Genomic DNA, 27757 nt, shown 5'->3' with positions numbered 1-27757 from the left:
AATTCTACAGTGACTGCAGGTTTTTGTTTCAATTACACCCCAGTTAAAAAATCAATTCTCTCTTTTAAAAAAAAACAGATATTTGTATGACTTGCCTGAACAGTATGCACTATCAGCAATTGCTGATTAATATTCCTTTCAATGCTACCAAGACACACTTTCAGCAAACAGGCATTTATTCAGTGTCTATATTTTTTTTTAACAGTTTTGTTTAATGATCTAAACCTGCGATTGCTTCCTCTTAACTACTGAAAAACAAGGCATAAATGAAAAGGTAGGTTACAGTGACAATGGACTGGCTCTTGTCCAATGCCCGGGACTGCTGAGATAAACAGTTGCAGGCTACGATCGATCTTGAACTAGATAAGCTTGTTAGAAGACAGATGGATGAATGGATGGTCCAGTAAAGTTTTACTGAGTTTAACATACCACCTTATGTTTATCTGCTGCTCACATTACCTGAACAAGCAAATATCACAAACTGGAACTGGGATTATTTTTCTAATGAGCTGTGTGTTCTTTCTGAGGTTCACTAGGGCACATAAACTATGCTCTCTAAATGATGTATTATATGACAAATATGCTAAACTGCTCTTTAATAAGCCTTTCAGAATTGTGTGTCAAAATCCCACAACCAATTATAAAGGTGAACACTTGGGCAATGGATGTTTATATCAAAAATTATCAAAACTAGCTAAACAGGCATACATTTGAAGCTACATTGCATAGGTAATTACCTATGAATTAACATTTTTTTTTTATTATTACTTCTTACAGCAACTTGTATCAGTAGCAAGCCAGAGTGTGTTCCTGTTACTGTTATCTGATTTGTTATACTATTTTCTAGTTTATCTCTAATCCTAATTTTATGCCTAATTATGGTATCCATGGTTGAAAGACCAATATCGTCACTTTCCTTTTATTACCCAGAGCAACAAAATCCTGAAACACTACAGTTAATAACTTTATGGGACGCACAATGAAACCTTAGTTTGAATTAATATGTATTGTATTGAGAAACTGTGTTGAAATAGGGGATATTACAGACAAAAGACAATATATGATGATTATTAGGCTCACATGTCGAAACTATAAAAATCAGATTAGTGAATAGTATTCCAAATCCCTTCCATCCACTTTCAAATTTCTCATAATTCAAGTGTTGCCAGTAGAGGAAACCCAGAGTGTTTCACAGCAACAGACATGCAGTATGAACTGGCCCCTTATAAGAAGCCTAGTCTGGTCACATTCATGCATACTCGTATTGAGACAGTTTAAATGCAAACTTGCAAACTCAACACAGACAACAGTGAGGATGGGAATCAACCCAAGAGGTTCTGCAGCAGAAGACCACTGCCCTACTATTCTCCCTCCACTAATAGGCCTATTAAGTTTGCAGTCTATCTTTAACCTCCCCAAGACCAAGTTTGGAAATCATTGGTTTAGACTGTTCATGAACACAATTTAGAATTACCATTGAGGTTTCCAAAGTAGTAACATTCTGTTCAAGTTACTTGTGCCCTCCTTAACCATTTTGTTCAAGAGTAACGTAACATTCTTATTCAAATTTAGGGTCATGGAGGACCACAGCCTATGCTGACAGGACTAGGTGAAAAGCAGGAACCAATTCTGTGCCGAGCACCAATATACGACAGGACCCCCTCATATATACACCAAGAGCAAGAAGAATCCACATTTGGATAACAATTGGGCATGGAACTGTATTCTAAATGCTCAGCCTAGCACAAACAATGATACCCCCATTCACTCTCCTGAAACCGTGCAAGGCACCCACAGAGTCCATTCATAGAGAATGACAGGATCCTGGTGTTTCTAGAATGTAGTAGACACATGAACAAAACACAAAAAAAAAAATTGACTTGAATTGAAAAGCGATATTGCCTCTTCTGCAGCAACTTTGCAACTGTTGTGAAAGTTTCAAATTCCAAGTTACAATTTTTTTAGGTGCTTGTACTATGCTTCATATTAATGTCTCCTTACTGAGCGATTCTTTTCTGCAGTATGTATGCCTAGACACACAAACACAAATGATTATTCTCAAATAAACCTAGACTCGCTAACTTATTTTTCATGCATCTGGTTCAGGAATGATACAAACAATAATTTTCTGTCATCAAAAATCACTCTACACCAGCCGAGGTTACACCTGTGATTCTAGTAAAAAGGCAAGGCGCATGCAGCACAGAGGTAATCACTATTTCATTTAATCTTTTTATTCATTTTCTGCTGCCAGTTATCTTACCCTTTTTTTCCTCTTCACCAGTGTCCCAATATTTTGTATCCAAACTCTCACAAAATAAAAACAGTGCAGTTGCAGGTAAATAAAATGGCAAATCACAGTTGTAATACTAAAACGTTACCGACAGTAGGTAAAGATGTATTCAGTTATGATCATATCTTAGAGCTTCACAAGGAAACAGTATGAGGCACAGCCTCAGCCTGGGGTTAGTGCTGTTTATCCATCAAAGAAAGAAACAAAATCAAGTGCATTTTAAAACTGTACAACATACATATAGTTTTTGAGAAAACATGCAGGTGGACACATTTTCTTATCTTAACATGAATTGAGCATTTGTTGAAAGCTAATAAATATACACATATTATGTAAGAACAAGCTTTTATACTTTATCAAGAGTCTGCTATACTGTGATTACTTGCAACACTCATAATTATTTTACAAATACTCACATGTAGAATTTTTATTTTAAACAATGCTAAACATTTATAATAAATGCAAATGCAACAAACATTCAGTTAGCTAAAGAAGAGTCTTCACACCATTTGTGGGACATTATTTTGAATGCCTTATTAAGACTTTAAGCAGTATTATGATTGAGGTTTAAGTATCAAGGCAGCGTTAACATTGCTTCAAGATAGGCAAAAATCAAAGTGTCACTCAATATTATTAATAGTTCCATATTTATTATAAAATTGAAGAGTGAATAACAAGGCAGTGCATTTTTAAAGAGGGTGCCAATTCCAGCACAAGAGCCACTTAAGATCTGCATTGCTTGGTTGAAGACCGCATACTGTTACGACTTGCTGTGACACAGTCCAGACATTAAGCAAATAAACCTGTGTGGCATTTTCATTAACCTCTTTATCACATAAACAATCCCACAGGATACAATTATATTGAAATCACGCTGAATACTGACACATTTTTTCATATAGGAAAAGTAGAATGAAAGCTTCTCTTCCTACTATCAGTTTGCAGGAGTGTTTGTAGACATAATACTATAAAATAAGGAAATCCATGATAAATGATTAAACATAATATAAGTGCTGAACTTTATATAATTTTAAGCAAATAAACACAAATTACTTATTACAGATTGACAACCTTTACTCCTAATGTTGTTTTCATCATGCAACTACATGTATTATCATATTTTAACATAAAGTAAATGGATTAATCCTTGTCTGTCATATCTTTAGCGGCACATTTCATAACCATTCAGATTCTGCCACAGCATGTGCCACACATTACCAATCTTAAAGGAGGAGTAACTTAAAATACCTGTGCTTCTGGTAGCATGACATCCTTAATGTGGGGCTGTCCACGTGGTTCGCCATTTTCAAGTCGTGAGTAGGTGACCTGGTAACCCCGAATCAGCCCATGTTGTTTGGATGATAAGGGTGCCTTCCATGTGACACGAATGGATGTTGAGTTGATAGCTTCGGCTTCTACTTTTCTTGGTGGTGCGCTGGGCACTATGGAAATGGTAATAATGGGTGGAAATAAATAAATTCACATATCCAATGATTTGTTTTGGTAGTCTGATACAAAAATGCATTACTTGAAATGCTTGCAATAAGTCAAAAGGAACTATTCAAAACAATAATTACACACGTTTCATCAAAAAACTAAACCCAATGGCATCATAAAAACAGCTTGTATTTTAGTCACCTGAATCATTACATTTATGGAAAAAAATTATTACTTGAAATTCTTTTGATGCAACCTGTTGATTCTAGATGTCAAGAGTAAGCAGATATATAATGCATACATTATTTACTTTGTTTTTATTGCAAATGAAGAGGAGACACCTTTAGAAAAACAGGATCTACAAATGATATATGTAATTAAGCAGACACACAATTAAACAGGAACCCCAAATTATTCCAGCAAATTACTAGTTACGGCAAGTCAAATAAGGAATCAGAAATCTCCAGGTAAACTTGGGACTTCATATGTTTTTTTTTTTTTTTAATATAAGACATTAATTTTAAGCTATTTTACCTTTTACAATATTTGCAGTTCATTCAAATATCGTTCAGAACTCAAATGCGGTTCAAAATATCAAGTTAGTTTTAAAGTAAGTAAAATACACTTTAAGATATCTGAAATGCATTTCAAGAGCTTCCAAAATGTCTTCCATTTTAAAGTATTGTGAGATAACTTCCTGACTATTTTGGGATGTTTCAAATTTCTTTTAGGTTACCAAGAAAATATTTTGGGATCTCTCAAAATAATTGTATATCCCTGTTGAAAGTATCGCTAAGTTACTTCTTATTTTGAAAAATATTTTGAAACTGACGTCTAAAGATATAAATATTATTGAAGAAGCCATTTTAAGAGTCCTAAAAAAGGACAGGAAGTCCTTTCAACATATTGAGAAATGCTTTTAAGATATCTCAAAATGAAAAGTCTGCTATTTGTGGATATGCTCAAAAATTCCTCCATGATATCCTGAAATGCATTTTAAGTATCTTGAAATACACTTGACATGCCATTCATAGAAAGATTTAAAATGAGGGAGAGATAAAGAAATTGAAAAATGACAAAGACTTCTGAAAAAATGTTATGTGCTACAATGTCAAAAGAATGAATAGAAATCACAAACAAAATTGCCAGACCCAAAAAAAGAAAAAAGAAATAGGAAAGGATGTTCTTCATGGTGTGGTGCTACTCAGTGCTCCACGAGTGCAGCAACCCTGTTATGTATATTTGTGACCTGGAATGTCTATGCGCAGAGGACTTTGACCCTTTAAGCAGAAAGTAATCAGGTATTCTCACAGATCCTAGGGCCAATCAGGATTAAATGTTGCCTAAGAACAATGGGAATAGTGACTCCTAACTCCCTGGTTGACCCCTTGATAAGCAGTTTCATGAAGAATATATCCAGTATGGAAGGAGACCTAAGAGGAAAAGCAGCCATGATAAGAATGCAGCCGTGTTACCAGATATTATAGATCAGGGATCTTCACTAATGGTCCTGGAGGGCCATAGTTGCTGCTAGCTATCATTTCAACCAGTTTCATAATTAGAAGACAGTCTTCGCCGATAATAAAATTTAGTATGAACTATATTGCTTGTTAGTGTTTTAATTCATTCAAGACAAATTTCAACTACATTTCAGAGTTTCTGTTTCTGAGAATATTATCCAAATGTTTTGAGGATCGGAAAACATTTGCACTTCATTTTAGTAACACAGATAGTTCATAAAGCACATTGTCCAAAACAAGTTAGCTGGAAAGCTGTTTTTTCTTTATTGCCTGCATTATGTTATGAACCGTAGCTGGTAAAGAAAATAGAAAACAATTTAAACCTAAATGCAGCTGCTTGGAGCTAAAATAGGAAATTAAGGGATGTGAATTGTAACAAGTGAGTGAACTAAAGGTAAGCCCAAAAAACATACTGCTTTAGCAACTAATAAATGGGTTCTAATTATGAAATGGGATGAAGTGAAAACCTGCAGCCACTGTGGCCCTCCAGGACCGTGAATGAAGACCCCAGCTTTAAAGGGTGTTGCTGTGCAGGGAAGCAAGTAAGGGGCATCCACTGCTTGTAAGAACAATCTTGTAAACTGCATAGATATATATTTTCTGTACAGTTTTACTTTTGTGTAACCTGCCTACCTATTCCCCATATTACATATTATATATGTAAATAAAATACAATATAAAATATAACAATAATAAAAAATAATTATATATATATTTCATACACACACTTTGTCATTTACCTGTATGTTCTGGACCAGTTTAACTGTATATGTTGGGGCAGAGCTATGACAATAATTACAAGCATATGCAAACAAGCTTTCATACTTTAATATGCAGAAAAGGCACCATTTATGAGCAACGTACACCAGAGGTGATAAAATAACTCCATTTAAAATAGCTTCTAAAGGACGCATTTCACAATACTATTTAAATTCCTTTACAGTAAGCTGCTGAAGTCGACCAATGCTCTGTTACTAAAAGCACTGAGTGAAGAATGAAGTGCCTAACCTGATTAACAGTAACAGAGAAACTGAAGATACAGAACAAATCACTCATGGATGTGCACTTCTCTTAAGCTAACACATTTAATTTAGAAATGAGGCATGCTGCAAGGAAGACTGTCAAGACTCAGTGAACAGGTGGAATATGAGTGCCATGAATGAAACTGAAGTTATTTTTCCTTGAGAATCAAAAACAGAATGTACTCCAAAGAGAGGCCTAATATCTTTTGATACAATAGGAGAAACTACCTTCAGCTCCCATCTTTACATTATTTAATTAAGAAAAGCTGTGAAATCACATTACACTTACTTATTAAAAATAACTCAAAAAAAGGTGTCATTCTGATTGCTGATGGTAGATTTTGAGTACAACTACCTGCATTTAGAAACACTGTCTGTTCATAGCAAAGGTCAACACAAAAAGGGATTAAAAGAAATGTCTTGGATTTATGATAACAAAGGCATAAAATATATTAAAGCTATACATCACATATGCTGGCATTTAAAAATATTTTACTTTACCGTGAAGATAATATACAGTATGAGTATGAGCACAATAAGCTAACATGCTGTTATCAATTAAATTAAGCTAGCGCCTGTCCAAGGACCCCTTACACTTCCCTGTAGGAAAATTATGTCTGCAAATCTGGATGTGTAGTCAAGGGAGTGAAGTTAAAAATACCAATACAAATTGCAACATATGGAGATTCTGCAAGGCCATAATGGAATTAGCTGTGTCCAGTGAAAAGCACATTCCTGCCTGGGAGACGAGCCTCGCTCTCTCTGAGCTCCAAGTTCCTACACCACTGAAACCCTCCAGCATGGCTGAACCATCAGATGGTGATCTTAATCGGGTCACTCTGCCACCAACTCTTTAGTCAAGTTAAGAATTTTGCTTCCAGATTATTGAAGCATACAGTAGTGATAAAAATGGTAGCTGGATTTAGTTGGCATGGCACGTGTTTATAGCATCAATTTGGCTGCACTGCAATTAAGACAGTGCAGCCAATCTAAAAGTAATTAACACCATGATCAATGCACTATGTTAAATAAATTAAAAGGGCAGTAAGTGCTGTTGCAGGGCTTTCATCTGGTTTAGTGTGAACCACATACACAATATGGTATTCAATGTTGAGACTCTAAAGTGAGACAAAAATTAAGACAGGGATACAAACCAGATAACCATAAAACAGCAGTTATGATTTGCTAAAATACTTCTACTAATCCTGCTCCTACAAAAATCAATATTTTTGTGGTAAAGTTTGAAAAGCAATATTTGGGATTCAGTAGGCTGTTAAATTTTTTGTTTGAAGTGTTAATACAAAGATAATGACCAATCGAAAAAACGAGACAAGGATTGTTAAGTTTCCCTTCGAAACTGTCCATCATGAACATAAAAAATGTATACATGGTTATAAATCTTGGCCCATACTCAGGATTTCCAAAATATGTTAGACAGATCAATGTCCTTCATAAAAGTAGTTCAGGTAAATATTTTATTACATTTAAGTATTATTAAAACAATATCTACTGCTTTATTCTCATGTCATATGCCATTTTAATTAAGAGCAAATTGACAATATTTTCATAAAATAGTGCTGTTCCACCAGAATAATATTCTTGTTAGATTTTGAACATACCATCTTCGTCGGTTCGAATAAGCACCACGGGGCTTTCTGGTCCAGGCCCAACGTCGGTGTGGGCCCTCACCCACACCTTATATTCTGTCCACTTCTCCAGGCTCTCCAGGACATAACTAGAGGCCTCAGCTGGGATTCCAGGCACCTCATGCCTCTCGTTGTCCTCCCCATTCACAGCTTGGTAAGCGACGGTGTACTGGACAATGGCTCCATGGCGGCTCCCAGCTGGAGGAGCCATCCAACTCACCTTGATGCTGGTGGAGCTCAGACTGACACCTTGCACATCTTGAGGAGGGGCAGAGGGGGCTGAAAACACAACAGTGAAGGGCGAATGAAAGGGGAGGTAATGAATGTCTGGACTGGGCAGAAGGTGACCATAACAAGAATCGTTAGACTGTAGCATATACATGACAAGAACTGTGAGCAAAACCTTGAATCTGTAGTTTTAACTCTAAGAAACAAATGCTTGAAAGCACATTTACTTGTGTGTACTTAATTTGTGGTGTCAAATGTTTCACCTTAATGATCTTTCAAAATAAAGATGTGGAAATATAGTTTATATGTAGAAAAATGTGGTATGGCATTTCTTGTAAATGTTTGTGCATGCACTGTAAGCCAAATTTGTGAGAAGGATGCTGTACAACAATTACTTCTATTAAACTAGTCACACTCCTAAGGCAATTACAGACTTCTCTTCATAAATAATGATATACTAGCAGCATCAACTGATCCATTTGGTATATCTAAGTAAACAAATCTTATAAATCAGTGACAACTTTGCTCACAGCTCTGGTTAAGTATGAATATTTATTAAACATCAAAAGATTCAGCCCATGAAAATAACACAGACTGACCAATTCTCCACAGTCCAGAATTAAAAAAAAGATAAATGAAGCTTAAAAATAAATATGCACATATAAATAGATATGTCAAAAACAATTAAATAATAATAAAGGATAATAAAACAAGGAAGAAAAAAAATGACAACAGCAGGGTAGTTTCCACATGCAAAAGCTCAAACCTTAAAACAATGAAGCGAGGCATGGATTACTTGTGGTGAACATAAAAATGCGTCTCACATGCTAGGTCATACAATAAATTATGAGGTAGGAAGGACAAATTTAAGTGGAATAGGCTGTAGATAATTACAAGTACTTGCTTTTGAAGTTTGAGGAAAAGAACACAATATCTCACTGAACTCATTGGTTTATTTAATATAATTAATAACTAGTTTTCTTGAGTGCTTAAATCTTGTGAAACATATTAATATTTATTTAAACTGGAAGGGATGCATTTTTTCATGGGTGGCAGATACAATATGAGAGGAATTTGACATTTATGCTGGGGTGGGGCCAGACAATCCATAAAACACAATTGCATTCTTTTTAGAATGAAAACAGGTTTGCTATGATACATTTATATCATATCCAAATCAAACAGCATAAATTGTTCACGCATAAATTTAGGATATAAACTAAAACTCACATTAAAAACATTTAAATCTTTGAGATTAGGAAAAGGTAAACAAGTATGGATAAAGATAATGAAATTACAGAAAACATTTAGTTTTGTAGTTTAGTTTAGTTTATTCTTCTGCTTATTGTAATGGTGGCAAAATAATTGCATTCTATTTTTTTTAAACATGTAAAAAACAACCGATGGCTTAACATTTAGGTGCATTCTACGAGTGAGTTGACTGTTTCAATAGCTGGAGCATTTTTAACTTTTTATATAGTTCACCAAAGAGACATTTTTGTTTATTAAATATTTTATCACAGTTATGTGTGTGTGAGACGAGTGATTGAGGTTTGTAGCATTGTTGCTTGTACTCGTGCGACTGTTTCAATAACTTGGACAAAATGCTAAGAGTCTGGTAGCTGACAAGAGTGGCTGTTGAATGTGTAAATGAGGAAAATGCTATACAAAAATATACAAGTTGACCCCTCTCAGGCTAAATATGAAACATTAATCTAATCATAATTGAAGTCATTTCTCTGTTTGTTTTTATGGTAGGCGACATGCAAGACAGAGCAAAAGTTGCTTATGGTAGGACAAATTTAATTATCATATCAGTTGATTATTCACATATTCACATTAGTAGCATCAAGAGAAAAAAAAAACAAAACCTTCTGAGGGGAAAAAGTACCCGATAGTGGAGATCAATTTTAGTAACATTAAGCATCCTTTGGGGTAAACTCTGCAGGTTGGTACAGTGATTAGCAATGCTGCCTTAGAGCTCTACTTTTTTGTGTCCTGCAAAAGACGCCAGGCATATATTAATTCCTTGGGATGGAATTATGAATTTTACTATGGCAGCTCTACTTTGACACACATCTGCTTTCAAAGGTGTCCTACTTGAAGGCCAAGAAAGTATTTTAAAATGAGTTTTCCATATTCAAAGACTAAAACACTCTCAGTAATTAATGAAGTGTCTCTTTGAAATTGTGGGGCCTCTTGGGTTTTATTGTGCCTTTTATTCTGTAAAGCAATTCTGCATATCTCATTACTGTCAGGCTATCCAGACGTCACACATGTTCACTTAATACATGCATGTGCAGCACCACACACTAATAGTGCACGGTGAAGGAATGCCTATTGTCGGTTGACAAGTTGTACATTTGACAGAAGATTGCTTATGCGAGAATTACACAGATGACATGCTTTAAAACTTCTATGTGGTTAGGAGATGCTCTGTTAGAAATAAGGAATTCATATCACTAGATAAATACCTTCCCCAAAGTAAAATCAATATAAATATTTTAATATGCTTAGCTGTAGGCTGATCAGCATAATGACTTCTCAAGACTAAATTTGTTACCTTGGCTTTAAAGAAGGATGAAAGAGATTTTTTTTTGCTCTTTTTTAATGTCATTTTAATTTCATGGCAGTTTTGATAACAACACTTTTAATTAACAATGATGAGGCCAGTAAAATCCCACATGCAGGGTTTCTTAAAGATATTCTCCAGGAATATCAACTTATGATGTAAGAGACATCAGGGTGCTTTAACAGAAAATGCTAATAAATGAAAAAAAGCAGATGTGAAATATTTTCTATTATATCTCCTCAAAAGGATTTGCTGCTTATGTTTGTGTCATTTATTCAAAATGCCTTTCCAGAGCTAATATTTAGTGGTAGTAAATGTATATTCTTAAAAGAAAAAATGCATATTACAAATAATTTGACTCCTGCAAAAGTTACTAATTATCTTATACATTTTATGGTAGGAACATGTATGTATTTAATATGTATGAATAGAGAGATAACACACATTAATGTGTGAAACACCCTACGTTTCTCAAAAAAATAAAATGAATCAGACTGCAGATTTTACAATGAAGGAGACATCAAGCTCTAGACAATGAGAGATAGTCTTCTTGTGAGGGTACCTGTGAGGTGGGAAAGTCAGGAAGCCACCCTGCTTAACAGCCAAAGACTAAGGCCGATGTAGGAAGTCCTATATGAGCAGAAATTTGCCATTTACCTTTGTTAATTTGTGCTTCCCTATTATTATCCTTTTTTTTTTTGAGCTTTGGTAAATAAAAACCATAACATTTGATTAACCTTGGAATTTCCAGTAATTTTCTGGTTCTGAAGTGACACTAGAGGAGCTCTGACAGTGTCTGTTCAGATTTCCATTTGGTTAAATGACAATTCAAAAGAATTCCAGGTTTCACACTTTAGTGTCACTTAACATAGCCATCAGAAGATGCATAAAGAAAGCGAAGAAGACAATATTCTGAGTTAAAATCACAAATGATGTTCAATTACATCTACAGATCGATTAAACATTTGTTGGAGTTTGTGAAGCCTCGACCATACACTCTAGTAATGTTAATATAATGAGGCTGCACATATTTTAGAGAATCAAAAGTGTGAAATTAACTTTTACTATTGCTGTAAACCATACATTTCATACTTTTAAATGCGTTTACAGTTCATTTCAGCTTATAAAATTATATACAGAATTAGAAAATTCTGACAGCTCTTTGTTGAATTTCTCTTCTAATCACAAGGATGTAAGGAGCTGAAGCCTTTCCTAACAGCACTGGGTGCAAGGCAGAAAACCCAGGAGATGAATATGCAAACTCCACAAAGACGATGGCCAAAGCTAGGATTCAAACCATAATCCTGACAGCTCTGAGACAGCCGCATTGATTACTGTTTCTGCATAATAAATACAAGAACACTATGTGGCATGTATATTTTAAAATGTCACTATCATAGTATGCTATCTGGCTGTTTAGTTTAAATACAACTAAATCGTAAAGTCAGTCTGACTGTTTATTTCTACTGAAATTATTTCTAAATGTTTAACCACTCTATTTTAAAAGTATGTACATTTAAGATTTTGGCACATATTTGTTTTCCGCCAAAATAGAAATAAAGTGATACGAGGGGGAGTCAAGCTAAAGTTAGAAAATAGGATTTAATAGAAACTGGAACGAACCTTAACAAAACTGATAATGTCATTTCTCAATGTAGTCTCCACCCTTCTCAATGCAGTTGCGCCACCATTTACTGCTGAAATAAACTGTTATCTCATGATTTTAGCAAAAAGGAGAAAAATGTGATATTTTCTTAGTCTCAAATGTGTACCTTACCCCTTCCACCATTTTGCATTTTGTCCTTGTAAGTTATTTCTCAACAATTAAAATGAATTATCTATCATGCATATCACTTACCTTTTTTTTAAGCTGTTTTCAGCGCAGTCCTATTTTTCGATCCTTTTATTGAATGTGACATTAAAAATAGCTTATGGTAAAAGTGAATTGACAAATATTAAAATATGCCCCTATAAAAAGTGTTTAAAAAGAAAAATGTGACTTACTAGATTGTGCAGTTCGGGCCTCTATAGGCTGCGTATACACTCCCACACCGATATCTGAACAAGCAGCAAGAATGAACTTATAAAGAGTGTCTGGCTTCAGCCCTTCTACAGCATAGGAATCAGTGGGATCAAGAGTCAAATGTTGCTGCTGAAGAACAAATGAGAAGTCAAAAACATGCATATAATAGCACAGAGGGTGTACAGGGAACAAATATTTCCCTTACAGTGCACTCAGGTCTGGCACATAATAATCCCACATGTCTTTACATTTGCACTGATGAATTGTTTTTACAGAAAAATTGCTTGCAATATGTGCTGAAACTTTTGACTCTTTGGGTCACTAACTATTACTCGGAGGTATAACTCAGTAAAAGGATGATGATTCTGAACAGGTTACAGTAGTTACAGATTTGATTATAGAGTGTTACTTTCATAGTATTTGCCATACTGAACTTTTTTTTATTTATTTATATGTATTCAGTTATTTATATTAGATTAGGTTGAATAAAACATTATTAATCCCAAGGGGAAATATAAACAATTGCAAAGGAAAACTCATAAATGACCAAAAAAAACCTCTTCTTCATACCTGGTTTGTGGAATCACTTTCCCAATAAGCCAACTCATATTTGGTTATCTTCTCTTGGGCTGGAAGTAACCAGCTCAGCATAATCCTAGTATCTGACTCTGCCTCAGCCTGAAAATTTGAAGGTTGAGCAGGAACTGGAAAAAAGTAACATATTTACATTATACAAGTTTTTAAAAAAAAAAAACAGAAGATGGAACTGTGACTTATTTACATTATATACATGTTGTTCAATGCTCAATTTGTTAAGTTAACCACATTACCATTCCACTTAAAAACTCCAGAAAACAAAACTTATTGAAAGGCAAGAATCAAAGCAGAGGAGCTCAAAGAAAGAAAATAAAAATTAGGCAAAAGAGTGCTGGGCTTTGTTAGAAATAAAATATATTAAAAATGGTTTAAGATACAACTATGAAAGACAACTTGGAATCTTATTTAAATAAATAAATAATAGGCTTCTGAAATGGAGTTAATTAAAAAAAAAAACTCCTATCCCTGTCCCTCTATACACACATACACCAGACCTTATCCTTGTCCACTTATCCTGAACAGGGCACATATACTGTATACATGAAACATACATACATATGTCTGTGTGAGTGTCTATATATGCAGTTTACATATGTAGTGTATATAAAATATATACACCTACATACATACTTATTTGTGTGTGTGTGTAAAAGGAGGACATAACTAATTTCACAAAAAAGACAGCACAATAAAGTAACCAAGAAATAAATATTAATTATCTGTCTCATGGAACATTAAAAAAATCTTTTAACGCAAAGTACAGGGATTTTACACCAAAAAAATGGCTGAGATGTCACCCGTTAACAAGCGAGTTATATTTAACCATGTAACCTTTAGATTTAAAGTTTAAGACTGCGTCATCATCTTTTGATAGAAGGTCGGGTGAACTGCTTCTTCTAATGTAGAGATAAAGGGCTCAATTTCTCAAGAAAAATGTGTTGTATATTTTGTTTCTTTTTAACATTAGGTGTAATAATGTTATACATGTTTAGACCTGAGCAGGGGGCTCTATATTGGCGTGCATTAACAACACATTACACAAATATGAGACACGATTACAGTTTCTGATGTGGGATCTTGTCTGCAATACTTTATACAAATGGAATAAAAGAAGAAAATTAAAAGGACATCAAAATGACCATGCTTACACACAATGGTATTATAACATTTGCCTTGAACATATTATATATAGGATTAACAGACCTCCACACCATTTATCAAACCTGTTGGACAAAGTAAAATAATAAAGTAATGGAAACTATTTTGGAATTCTATTTGTTCAGAAACAAAATGTGAATAAATTACCATCCAAAAGCATTTTACACATTCGTTCTACATATTAATGCACATTAATATTTTAAACTGCAGAAGGACAATATATATTTAACCACTAAATTTTCTCAACGTGTTTACAGCACTCTGTTTTATGCCCTAGTTTTAGTTTTTATTTTAATGTGAATAGTTGACTTCATCATAGACACAACAGGAATTCACACTGTACATTGCAAGCAATGTAACAAACAAAAAGGACTAAAAGCATAGAAGACATATAACAACGACACAGCATCACATTTATACCGTTGGTGCTTCTGTTTCAAAGTTTACAAAGGCAGGTCACAGGTAAGTAATCCGGAGTCCTTTTCCTATTACTGAGGAATCCAGTTCTCCAAAAAAAAAAAAAAGGTGTGAAGGGTCCATGACAAGCCACATTCAGAGAATATATAGACTGATGTGAATGACTCCTCACAATTTTATCAACTATTCAACTAATACTTATGCCTATTTTGTACAGTAATGCCTCAAAATCCCTCCACTAAATGCAGAAACGTTAATGTTTATATATGGAAAAGTTTTATAAAATGAATTAAAAAAATATATATGTATTTGTTGTTTTCCCATGTTTCATCAGAATCAGAGAGATAGTTAACAAATCAAGAGCTATTATTCAAAAGTAGTCCACTGGTATAAAAGTGCTTCTTTATAGGGAGTGCCAGAAAAATTGACTGTGACACATATAGTGTTGTGGTTTTCTTTTTATATTAGATTTCAAATTTATTTCCATAGTGCACTGTGGGTAAAGAACTGTGGAGATAAAACATATTTGTGGCACCCTTTTGCTTTGCTGTGATGATGAGAGATTAATTAATATTCATTATTACATGTTGGGATCCTTCTAACAAAAGGTTAGTGGTCTACTACACAAATATTAATATACATGCAGTATAATTTAACAGTAATCACTACAATGTGAGCATAGGATCCACTGCACCATCTTTGACATCGTTTTGAGTGAACTTCCATCCATCCGCCTATCCGTCTATTTTTTAAACCTGCTTCTCTAGAGAAGCTTCACAAGTAGATAGCAGCCTATCTCATCAAGCAATGGGCACAAGGTGGGGAACACTTCCAGGGCACCAGCCCATCGGAGGGTGAACACACACATAAACATACCAGGGGCCAATCCACTTAATCCCATCATGTCTTTGGACTGTGGGTGGTGCAGATGTAAATAATGTGATGTTTCTGTTTTTTGAAAGAAGAGAAAACAAAACACTTCAATGGAGGTCTTTGCAATTTACCTGAAACCATTAGCTTTGGCTATTTAGGTGTTTTGTGTAACAAACACTTTTGAAGAATGACACCTACTCAAAGGCCTGATCCAAATTATTTCCTTACTAGACATTAAGCCCGTTACAATAACGTGAGCTGAAACAGTAGTACATAAACATTAGTAGGAACAGCCTATATTAAATGGCAAGGACCTTGATGTCATTCTGTTTGTTTTCTTAATTTTTTTTTTTTTTGTCAAAAATATTTTTGCAAGAAGCCTAAGGTAAAATAATTATAAAAATTAAAATAAAAACGTATATGACAACACAGTAAGTATATTTAATAATATCTTAGTGTAAAACTTTGTAACAATCTGTAAGACACAATATCTGAAGAAGATATTTAGGTAAAATTTTCTATTTTTGTACCTCATAAAATTTTTCTATACAATTTCATTACAGACAACATTTCTTGTAAATATTCTGAGTTTGGCAACAGTTTGCCTTGATCAGGACCATCTACAACCTTGACAACAACATCTGGAAAACTTCTAACTCTTGATAATGTAACATATAACTGACCGTGGCTGAAAACTGGTTCTGGCAAGTAAATGCCAACTATTTCTAAGGTTTGCTCTTCTGAGTCTTTCTCTTTTAGCGCTTTTCTGACGGTCATTTTTCTTCAATTGAACTATTTGCTCGTATTTTTCTTTGTCTTTCAGCCTTTCTTTTGTTGATGTTTACTTGTTGAGCTGACCGTTCTTCCAGGAGATGTTGCTTATATAGGATTTGATTGTCTGTGTCTTTTGTCCTACTTGATGTGTCCATTTTTTTGGGTGGCATGTTGTTAGTAGATACGTCCGTAATATTTTCTCTTACAGTAATACTGGCTTGTATGTGTCTGTAATATGCATCACTGTATTGTGTGTCTTTAATTTTCTCTCACAGTAATACTGGTTTGTATTTCCGTAAAATGCCTGCAATTTTCTCTGATAGTAATACTGGCTTTGTTGTCCGTAATATGACTTTAATTTTCTGTCACAACATTGGGCAATCAGCAGAGTGTCCAGAGCAACTGATGTAATGTGTGGCGTGTAGCTGATAATCGTGCCCGTGGCGTCTCCCCAGCAAGTACTATTTAGTTCCTCAGCAAGTAATTTACAGTAATCTGTGCTGGCGTGCAGCTGATTATTGTATGTGTGGTGTCTCCGCAGCAACGAATTTTATTTGCGTGGCCGCGACTACCCAATCAGTACTCTCCCCAGCAATGTTGTCCTTTATTTCTTATCATGCTCGGCTGTGGCAAGGCCATTCAATGTGTGCCCAGCTTCCAGTGTGTGTGCTTTATTTACTTATCATGCACGGCAGCAGCTAGGCCATTCACTGTGTGCCCGGCTTCCAGTGTGTGTGTGTGTCCACAGTGCGTGCGCATGGGCGGGGAACGGTGCGATGCATGGCGCGGCCCGCACATGTGCACTTCACCAAAAGACACACACGCACGGACACCTGGATGCACACAGGGGTTTTATTAAAGAGGATACTGACAACGGAAAATACAATATTATGTACTGTAGCTGGTACTGATTAGCATTGAAATATCCTCTTCTTGTTCACATGAGAATTACATCATGAAATATAGTAAAAAGTGAGACACGGTCCCTTGGCATGGTTAGATTTAGAACAATTATGTCATGAAGTTTGAACATTTCTTATTTTAATGCTTTGCTAAGACCTCCTGGGTTGGATTCCACATAGTAGTTGCTCGATCTTTGATTTGTATTAAGTCTTGGCTTGATTAAATTTATTATATAATCTTTTTTGAACATTCTACTTGTAATGTTTTTAACAGTTATTTCTTTGAGAATCTAACTTACTTTGCAGTGTTAACCAGGGTGGTTTGTTTGCACATATTTTAATATGCTCTGAAGGCAGTTATGAACTGGAAATAACATTGGAGACACTTTAGAATATGGGTTACCAATACTCATTGATTAGTACATTACTGCTGTGTAAGACGATCTTAAACAAATTCTTTGGCCTTCAGATTTATAATGACTTTTATAGGGCCTACTTTTAGTGCATGTACTTGTATTTTACAGAACTAAGTTGCTAACAAAAGTACTAGTAGATCACTGAAATTCACCTTAATAAAAAGGATAAGTGATTGCGTGTCTGTCTGTGTGTCCATCCAGTTGTTATGTTTGTCATTTCAAAAGATGGTGCATCACAAACATTTTAGTAACAAAATGCACTGCATGGCGGATTGCAAATATTAACACTGCTTTTACTAATCCATTTCCAAATGGCATATAACAAAGACATATGAAATGCATGGTGCACTGCAGACATTAAAATGTGTTTACATTGATAACAAAAGATTTTAACTTATCTAAGACAACTAACACAGAGCTAGTACTTCAGAAAGCCCTTAAAATTTCTTACAAGGATTATTATTATACTAATGTGGCCACTTATGACTTTGTTCTTATGGCAGAATATGTCAAATTCCACATAGAGCTGCACGTAAGGTTTAGAACAAATGTCCAAACTAGTTTTTTCCATAGTGAATGTGGAGGAGGATATGATGATATTAGAAAACTGCACCATGAATTAAACCACCCTTAAGCTGTTATGTGTGATTATGAATGGTGAGGATTATAAGACTGGAGAGATACTGACAAATCTCAAAACGATTTGATCAAATTAACAAGATATACAGGCCTTAAGAGACAGTGATTGGAGTTCACAAGTTGTGGGAGTTACTTTCTAGCAGTTATACCACCCACTGCTAGCACAGATGGACCTGCCTTCATCAGTTGTCAGCTGTCAGTTTTAGGTTAAAGAAAAAAAGGTAGTGGGGGTGTGTGGGTTTCTTAGTTGGAAGGTGTGTGTGTGTGTGTGTGTGTGTGTGTGTGTGTGTGTGGGGGGTTCTTGGTTTATTGCCTATTTTATTAAGTATGTTATTTGTTTGGCAGTAGACAGTCCTGAAATTAAATAAGTGTAAAGAAATGTTTGAAGAGATACAAAAATATATGGAATCCTATGAGAAAATCAACTTTCTCTGGAAGAGATACACTAAAAATCTATTCAATTCTGAATTTATATCATTTGGCTTAAATATAGTATCTAATATCTAATTTAGGAATAACTATTAAATAAATAAATACGTGCAGCAGGGAGCATTTTTGATATGCATTATAAGAACTGGAAGCAAATGAGCACAATAACCTATATACATCAATGAACACTGTGGCCTATTTAGGAAATATGGATATTTCTTCTTACAGTGTAAAATGAATTAAACTAACAGGCAGAAAAATCACTGTGTAATGTACTACTCATCAAGTGATGCAGGAGAATTGCTGCCAGTGCTCCAGATGCATCCTACTGGCTATCCGAGTAAAGTGTAAATTCACGAGGCAGTGACTGGCTTAGACAAGAAGGAGCCGCACTGTATTGCTGCAAATCTAATTCATGTAACAGACTACTCATTAAACCTTTTGATTAACTGAAGCAGGTGGAATACACCACAACTGTGGAATGGCTATAATACCATAAGAATTAGCTGGGAATCAAATTAAAAAAAATAAACTCTGTATAGTGAAAGATAATCGGCAGAAACTTAATGCTTCTAAATGGAAAATTTTTATAAAATGAACTAAAAAAACAAATGTATTTGTTGTTTTCCCAGGTTTCTTCAGAAGAGATAGTTAACAAATCAAACAACAAACGAGCTATTATTCAAAAGCAGTCCATTGATGCAATGTGCTTCTGTATAGGGAGTGCTAGGAAAATTGACTTGTTTAACCTCGTAGAGTATTTTATGTGTACTCGGCATGCGGACCGCAGTTAACAAAGCTTTTAATAAAAAACAATTACCATGTAACTGTAAAAAGATTAAAAGAACAAAGCTACATTAATGTAATTTGTTAAATTTCTATTAGTTGACATCTACTGCAACCGTGGTCTGCAAATTGTATTTGGGAAAGTTGGCTAGGGTGGGACCTCTCTGCTTACAAGTACACTACAGAGGGTCAGACAAGATTAATTTCTACAGTGATATAACTAAAGCTAATGCCGTAACTCACCTGCTTTTTAGGTTGAGGTGCCAGAAACAAAGGAGTGAAAAGGACAGCAGTTACAGAGCAGTGATAAAACTGCCAGTAAGCATTAAAATGTTCATTGGGAGGAAACTGAAATACTCACCCCCTTGTTGGGCTTTAATTTGAAGGACATCAGAAGGTGGTCCATCACCCACAGAAGTGAAGCCAAGAACTCTGATGCTGTAAGTGGAGCCTGTAGAGAGGCCTGAGATGGTGGTAAGGCGACTGTCATCTGTGTTATGTTTCTGCCAAGCATTCAATGGTAACTGCATGTCAACAGTATAATAGACACGATATCCTCGAATTTGCCCATTTGGCTCTTCTGGAGGCTCCCACTGCACAAGTATTGTGCTAGCACTTAGCATACGAGCCTGCACCCGTAGAGGAGGAGAGGAGGGAGCCTGTTCACCGGTGCGAGCGTCCACTATGTCACTCGGAGGTCCCCTTCCAATATTATTGACTGCTAGTACCCGAAATTCATAGTCTGAGAATGGGCTAAGACCTCCAATACTGTATCTTGTAGTGGCCACTCCGTCTGCTTCTTGGTAGCCTCCATCTGAAGACTTAGCCTTGTATTGGATAACATAGTAGGACACAGGGTCTGGATTTCCAGAGTCCCAGGTCAAAGTGACACTAGTAGCTGTAGTCTCTGTAACTATGGGTACTGATGGTGGTTTTGGCAATGCTGGAAAACATAAGAGAGAGAAACGAATATAGGATATACTGTTTCTATCAGAATGTAAGCAAAAACCAAAGAAACTCATGCCGCCATCCACTCTTGTGAACGGTTTATTTTTGGCAAAGGACACAGATCAATAAAAAAGGAGATTAATACAGTATGCATCATGAAAATCCCTTCACATTGAAGTTTACAACTTTGTAATCTGCTGATGACAGTAATAAGAACGCTGGACGAAATAACTAATTATATTAAAAGTCGCATCATTTAATGCTGACTTAAAAGAACATAAACAGAAACTTTTGACTTTATATGAATTGAGCAAAGACAAAACTAACAAATATTCACAAACTCTGCTAAGTGCAAAGGATCTTTTGAATTAAAGTAACACACTTCCTAATGTTGCACTATAAACAATGGTTGCTTTCAAGCTATTGCTGTTTTTCCCCCCAAGCTTTCAGCGTTGCCTGTTACAGTGCAAACCAATTGACATTTACAATGTTATAGCTACATATGGAGTATATGTCTTTAATAATAATTGTAATGTCTGTAGCTGAAACTGAGTGGTATTTGAACCTTTCTTTATACAATTGTAAATCGATCATGTTTCATGTGACTTTTAGCATTCTGATTGCGTATTACCATTTTCCTATGCTCTAGAAATGGAGCTTCCGAATTTATGCTTGATAATTGCATTGTGCTTTTGTTTCAATGTGTCATTAATCAATCATTTTCATTTGTTGTTATTTCTATCATTATTACAATTAAGTAACTGTCAGGAACAAACTAATATTCACTTGTACGTTTTCATTTGGTTTTGGTATGTTATTAATTTTTATTTTCATCATTGTTCATTTCTTCAAAAGACGGTTGTAGATGAAGTCCTTTGGCACGACTGCATTTTGAAAGTTACACCAAAGTGTCTCAGCTTTGATTCAAACAAAGGAAATAGTAAGTGACTTAGTTCTCTAATATTGATGAGTGAACCCCACTGAGTTTTGCCTCAAGTTCAGCAAAATAGTGGAAATGTTCAGAAACTTTGCTGAACTTATCAAAATGCCTTGATGCCAATGGGGAAAGAGAAACTGAACTAGCTTTTTTGTGGATTATTATCAAACAATGGTCTTTAAAATATTCCTAATAGCTAGGGAAACATCTGTTGAATATACTGGACCTACAAAGCAGCACTGTTTACTACTGCATCATTGAGCTTTCCTGAGATAAAACTAATAAAATAAAATATCAGAACAGTAAAATATTTTGTAGTCAGAAAGCATTCATTCTTTTTGATAGCAGATACCACTCTTAAACTGAAAAGAAAAATGTATTTTATTTTCCCTGATGATTTTGCTTGTTCACTGCCACTGCAACCAAATAAATGCAACACTAAAGCATATGGACTCTTTACTCCTTTCTGGATATTATTATTAAAAGGGTAGGCTTACATATTACATGCAGGTCGCATAAAAATCCATACAAGAAGACATTACCCTTAACTCGACCTTAACTAGACCTTAAAAATTCCTGCCATTCACTACAATGTTAATTTCCACGACACCACCTGTTTGTATGAATGAACATGTCAATAACACACTGAAGACAGTATACTGAGGATTTTGAGAAAAACAGGAATATTAATGATGTAACTAACTTAACATCCTCAAACTTTTAATCCAGTTCAGTTTTACATGGTGCAGCATTCAGGATTCGAACACAGGATGCTGGGTCAATGAGGCAGCAGCGACAGCCATTAAACTACTTGCTGATGTGTATTTTTTTTTTTTTTAATTAGAAGGACACTGACCAGATATTACACATTTAAATAGCTATTGGTAGAATGGACAACTGGCTTCTTCAATTCTTTAATATGTCTTAAATTAAAAACTGTATAAATTGTATATGGAATGTTCCCATTTTAATGCTTAAAGGTACTGCTTAGAAAGACAACTGTGCCAAGTTGTCAAATAATGGTCAACCGAATCTGCATTTTTTTTCAAATAAATATTAAAGTTACTCAACACGGGCAATGGCAGAATTTTGTAAGAACGGGGAACATTTCTAAATAGATACATGGAACATTAAAAATGTATATTACAAACTTGACCTCATTTGTTTAAAACATTTCATCACTTCCATTTGAGACTAAATGACGTACCACATATTCAACTTAAATAACTGACATTTGGATAATACAACAAACAATGTAAAAGTCTGCAAAAAATGGGAACGACTGTAACTGTAGTAATATAACACAATGTACTGATCAGATTTATCTGAGCAAGCATAAGAATGTGCTTTAGAAACACTGAGAAATATTACATAAAACATTATGCAAGAAAACAGTAAGGTCCATGGTATATTATGAATCAGTCATGCCCTACTGATTTCAAAGTTACAGTGCAATGTGAGCATGTCAGACTGATTCAAAATAGTGAATATAAAAGCAATGCTAAACTCAGGAGTCATATCCTTACCCTTGACTGTAATTTGTGCAGAGGCTTCAATCATCCCCAAGGAGGAAATGGCCACACAGGTATAGTTGGCAGATTCACGGATGTTGTTGAGCTCCAGAACATTGCGACCCACAGGCATTTCGTCCTCCTTCGTCAACTCCACAACTCCACTCATCCATTTGACATATGGCATTGGTGCCCCCACAGCCACACAAGTTAGGTTGACACTGCCCCCTGGCATAACCTCATGGTTAGTGGGAGGAATGGAGAAGCGAGGAGGAACACGGCGAACTGACAAAAAGAAAGAATGCAATATTAGCATCCAAAAAAATGATGTCATCAGTGAGATACGTATAGGCGGAGAGCTGACAGTTCAAAATGTAGATGAAAAGTAGTCAATATTAATTTGACTAGCTCAGATTAACTGATTAATATATAATTCAATTATGTGGAACCAATTTATACCTGGCATGCAACAACTGGAACACTGGACATAGTTTGAAACTAAGAATATATTCAAGAATGGAGAATTTCCAATAAAGCTATCTATCATTTTCAATAACAGCCATCTAGGTAAAAACAATATGCATTTGGAAACTTGTAAGCCTTCATCTTTTAGCATACTCTGCTTAGAACATAGCTGGATGATTATAATGGAATATTAAGGATATCCTCAAAAAATCCTCAAGCGTCATTGCTGAAGTGTACTTGAATAAGCCACGAGACAGGAAGGCTTTCAGCCATAAAGGCTGGTGCACTTCAGAGAACATAAGTGTAGGTTCAGCCACTATACTCTATTGACTAAAGATAGCTGATAATATAATTTGGTCTACTGAAAGCACTTTCAATGGATTACTGTGCTCACAGCAGCCATAGTCAAAAAATGCACTATCAACAGACCATTACAATAGGACTTCATTTAGAAGGTCTCCCACTCAGTAACCTAGCCTCAGTAGGAGTTCAGGTACTGAAAAACAGAATACCTATTCCTAAAGTCGTAAACTTAACATTTTCTGGGCATACATGTATGAAGGACCAGGACAATGTCTGCTGAATTATATTACTAAAAGGATTCACTGCCATTTTAGGTGCAGTAGTGGAATGGATATCCTGAACATTGTCAGCAGTCACAAATAGGAAAGATCTGGACAAAACAAGTGTTTTTAGGCACTGAACGGGATGCAAGTGTAATTAATGATCCAAAAGCAAAACTGCGGTTACTGAGCCAAAATCTTTAAACGTCTAAACTAGTGCCACGGTCTGATTACAGAAAGATAAATGCATGTTTTACGTACTAACAGTAGGATGTTTCCAAAAAATAAAGGGCAAAAATTCTAACTTTAATCAAAGTGACATAAAGTGAAATGTGGGTATTTATTTCTGTCTGAGTTATTCAAGATAAAGCTTGCTGTTGCTCCAATGTAACTACTGAAGAAGCTAATATCTGATGTCTACCACAAATGAACGGTCAGAGCTCCGGCCTTTCAATAATAACCCAACAGTGCCAAAACATATGCATACTGTCTGTACAGTCACTCAAACACATACCAGTGTTGGTTATTTCTTTAAAGTATGAAATGATAAAAAGTGCTGCATTACTTAAACATTTTAACAGACCATAATGAAGAGGGAATGAGGGACAACATGGGGAAAAACATTTTTCTCCATCACTGATTTACATGCAAGTGACTTAGATATTTGTCTACTGCAAAAAATTACTGAGGACAAGAAAATAATCAATAAGGGGAGGAAGTGCTGCTGAGGGGGAAAGGGGTGGGGGAGGCCATACCGAATGCAGACTATAATGCAATTGTTTTGGCACAATAACACATACAAAGGAAACAATTCAATAATGCTTGGCAGCTGAAGTATACAGCTTCATTTCCTTACCAGAAGACAACAAAAAGAAATGATTGTTCTGGGTAGTCAGAACTTGATTATCTTACTGTGTTATACATTTGGCAGTAATGCATGTAAAAATGCATTCCAGAGCTGAGTGGTGTCCAGATTTACCTGAAATGCAGTGTGTCACGGTTATCTCTTCATCAAGGATGTCAATAACAACATGAAGAGAGCTAGCATAAATTTCAAAGAATAATCAAGAGTCTCAGACTGCTGACATTTAACAAAATTTATGAATAGCCATCTAAGGAAACTAGTAAAGTCAGCAGTGAGAGCTAACTGTTGGATTTAAAAGCCTCTGTACAGTATTAAGTTGGCAAGTCTGTGTATATCTTGGCATACACATATGCCATACATGTAGTTGTACAAAACAAAATATTGAAAAACACCAAATAATGCATTTTTGGCAACTCTTTTCATGTAGTAATACCATTAAACCGAGTAACCAGTTTATATATGGAAATATATCCTCCATTTATATTCTTTATATGCAGGTAAATGTAAACTGAATGAGTGCAAGATGAGCATTCATCTAAAACAGCTTAGCAGCAGTTACTCAGGGCTCCAGTCACAGGGTGGATGGCCATTAAAAGTCACGAAAGGCCTGAAAAGGTAATTTGTTCATCGGAAGTTAGTCACTCTGTAGATAAATAGAATGATAATACTGTGTGACCCATGGACATGAAATGGTTCACATGATGATACTGAATAGTATTCCCAAGTCTGTTAGACTGGTTTCAGGATTAACCATATACAAACCAGTCTAACCTGTAAAACATTCAAGGCTTTCACTCTTATTGCAAACCTCCCACCTATCCATTTCTGACAACGCCCACCCCAAGGGAAATCCTACAGTAAATACATTGAAAACAAAGAAGCAGCACGTATTTCTGAATGTTTGTTAGCAAATTTGTGCTTTGCGTGGTCATGCGGGAGGCAGGCAGGGATCCCAAAAGGACAGGGTGGGACAAAACAGAGCACAACAGACAAAAGGAGACATCGGGCATGCATGCGTTCACACAGACTGATGCATGCAACAAGAGGCGAGCTACCGTATTGACATACATCTGATGTACCTCTAATTGTCAAATACAATATGGCTCGTGTGGACTGTTAAATCCAATACTAATGTGATACTGGCAACAAAAATGTGAAAACATTTCATCAGCATTAAAATGATATACTGCAATGGGAAGGGCACAGAGAAATGTTATTTGTTTAAAATCTCTAAAATCTTACATTTTCCTCAACAAGATTAATTATTTTTTGCAATCACTATGTTAACTGTTAGTGTATCTTCGTTATTTTTTTCTTTTCTCAGTTTTCTGGAATGGCTCTTTGATCAAGAAAGCCTCCTTAACCTTGTAGCAAGACTTTGGAATTTTTTTAATATATGGGCACCACCAGTGAAAAATCAATCGCTAGAAATTTGTCTATATATAAAGAATGCATATAGTTAATTTAACATGTTGTCTTTACACTTTATTACATGTTGTACATTACTGATATTTTGCTTTATATATACAATATACATTTATAAATGTCTACAGCATTGTGAATGGATAAATGGGAAGTAAACATAAAGATAAATTAATTTAAAGTAAGGTGATCAATGTATAATTGTGCGTTTTCTGTAAAGTAAATTTGAAAAACAAGATTTTACCACATTATTTTTATTGCTATCATGCTACTTTACCAAGAAAAGAAACAGGCAAATACTGCGGCATGCAAGATTATCCATGCAAAACAAAAAAACTACCCAAAAATGTTAAAGGGCCTGCCAAAGAGAATACCACGGTATCATTAAATGCACAGCTACTGTACTCGTGTGGATATCTCCACAGCTATTACTCACTTATCGCTGCATTAAAGTAGATTTACTGTGGTTCTTGAGCGAGAAATTGGGATCAGTTCACATGGTAACTGAGGTTTTTCTTAATGGCTGTGGATTCTAGTATCTCCTTTGCTGAGTGACTTCCCTGTAAATTCTCTGGTTTCAGAGAGTGAAGAGGGAAACCCACACACATACACACGCAAACCCCAGGGACACTGTTGATTTCTCTTTCCTAGCAAGGTCAATTTTCTAAAACAGGTCAGAAATTTTTTTCAGGAAAAATGCACAGTTCTCATATTCTACAAGTGATCAATAATTAATAAAAAAAAATTCTCAATTGCAAGTGTGCAGATCAGAGCTTGCTAAAATGTAATACAGGATGAGGTTTGATTAGGAATTTCTCATTTTTGCTGCCAACACCAGGAAGGCATACATGGCTAACACACTGACAAATTCAAAGTCACAATTACATGTACAGTATGCTTTATGTTTACACCATGTTACGTTTATAAAAATGTAAGCATTACAAAAGGCTGAAGCTATATAATAGACGTTTCTGACAATCTATCAAGAGTTTCTTGATAAAGGAATTGCTGAAAAAGAGGACGCTCAGTCTATACTACTAAAAGTATTCAGAATATCATTACTGGCATTTTACAGCCAAATCTGCCAATACAGTAATTTAATACTGCTGGATGATATTTCAATTATAACTTTTTTTTCTTTTAAAGTACCCAATTATTCTTTCTGATGAGCTGATAAAGGTTAAAAGAAAGAAAGAAACAGGGGATAAATCATTTTCAAAGTGCTATGCCGAAGACATATTGGCATTCATTGGATGATGCTGTTAATGGTAATGCAGGTGAACAGGGGTCTAACCGAGCCTTGCAATTTACATT

At 35.2% G+C, this 27757-nt stretch overlaps 1 protein-coding gene across 17 annotated transcripts in view; it reads right to left on the bottom strand.

Moving 5' to 3' along the window:
• ptprfa (protein tyrosine phosphatase receptor type Fa) overlaps positions 1–27757 on the bottom strand; it is a 596272-nt gene that overhangs the window by 108766 nt on the left and 459749 nt on the right. For 7 of the 17 annotated variants that reach the window (XM_039734603.1, XM_039734602.1, XM_039734608.1 and 4 more), the window contains 6 exons: positions 23144–23413; positions 20094–20675; positions 13312–13445; positions 12723–12870; positions 7892–8197; positions 3542–3735 (listed from right to left, as the gene is read on the bottom strand). In XM_039734603.1, the coding sequence (XP_039590537.1) occupies positions 3542–3735; positions 7892–8197; positions 12723–12870; positions 13312–13445; positions 20094–20675; positions 23144–23413 (1634 nt within the window). The remainder of the gene's footprint in view (positions 1–3541; positions 3736–7891; positions 8198–12722; positions 12871–13311; positions 13446–20093; positions 20676–23143; positions 23414–27757) is intronic. The other 10 variants (XM_039734604.1, XM_039734617.1, XM_039734610.1 and 7 more) reach the window with 3 other exon arrangements.

Source organism: Polypterus senegalus, chromosome 14 (assembly GCF_016835505.1).
Source record: "Polypterus senegalus isolate Bchr_013 chromosome 14, ASM1683550v1, whole genome shotgun sequence".
NCBI classification, from domain to species: domain Eukaryota; kingdom Metazoa; phylum Chordata; class Cladistia; order Polypteriformes; family Polypteridae; genus Polypterus; species Polypterus senegalus.
Note: the sequence above shows the minus strand (reverse complement) of the source record. Positions and strands in the feature narration are given on the sequence as shown.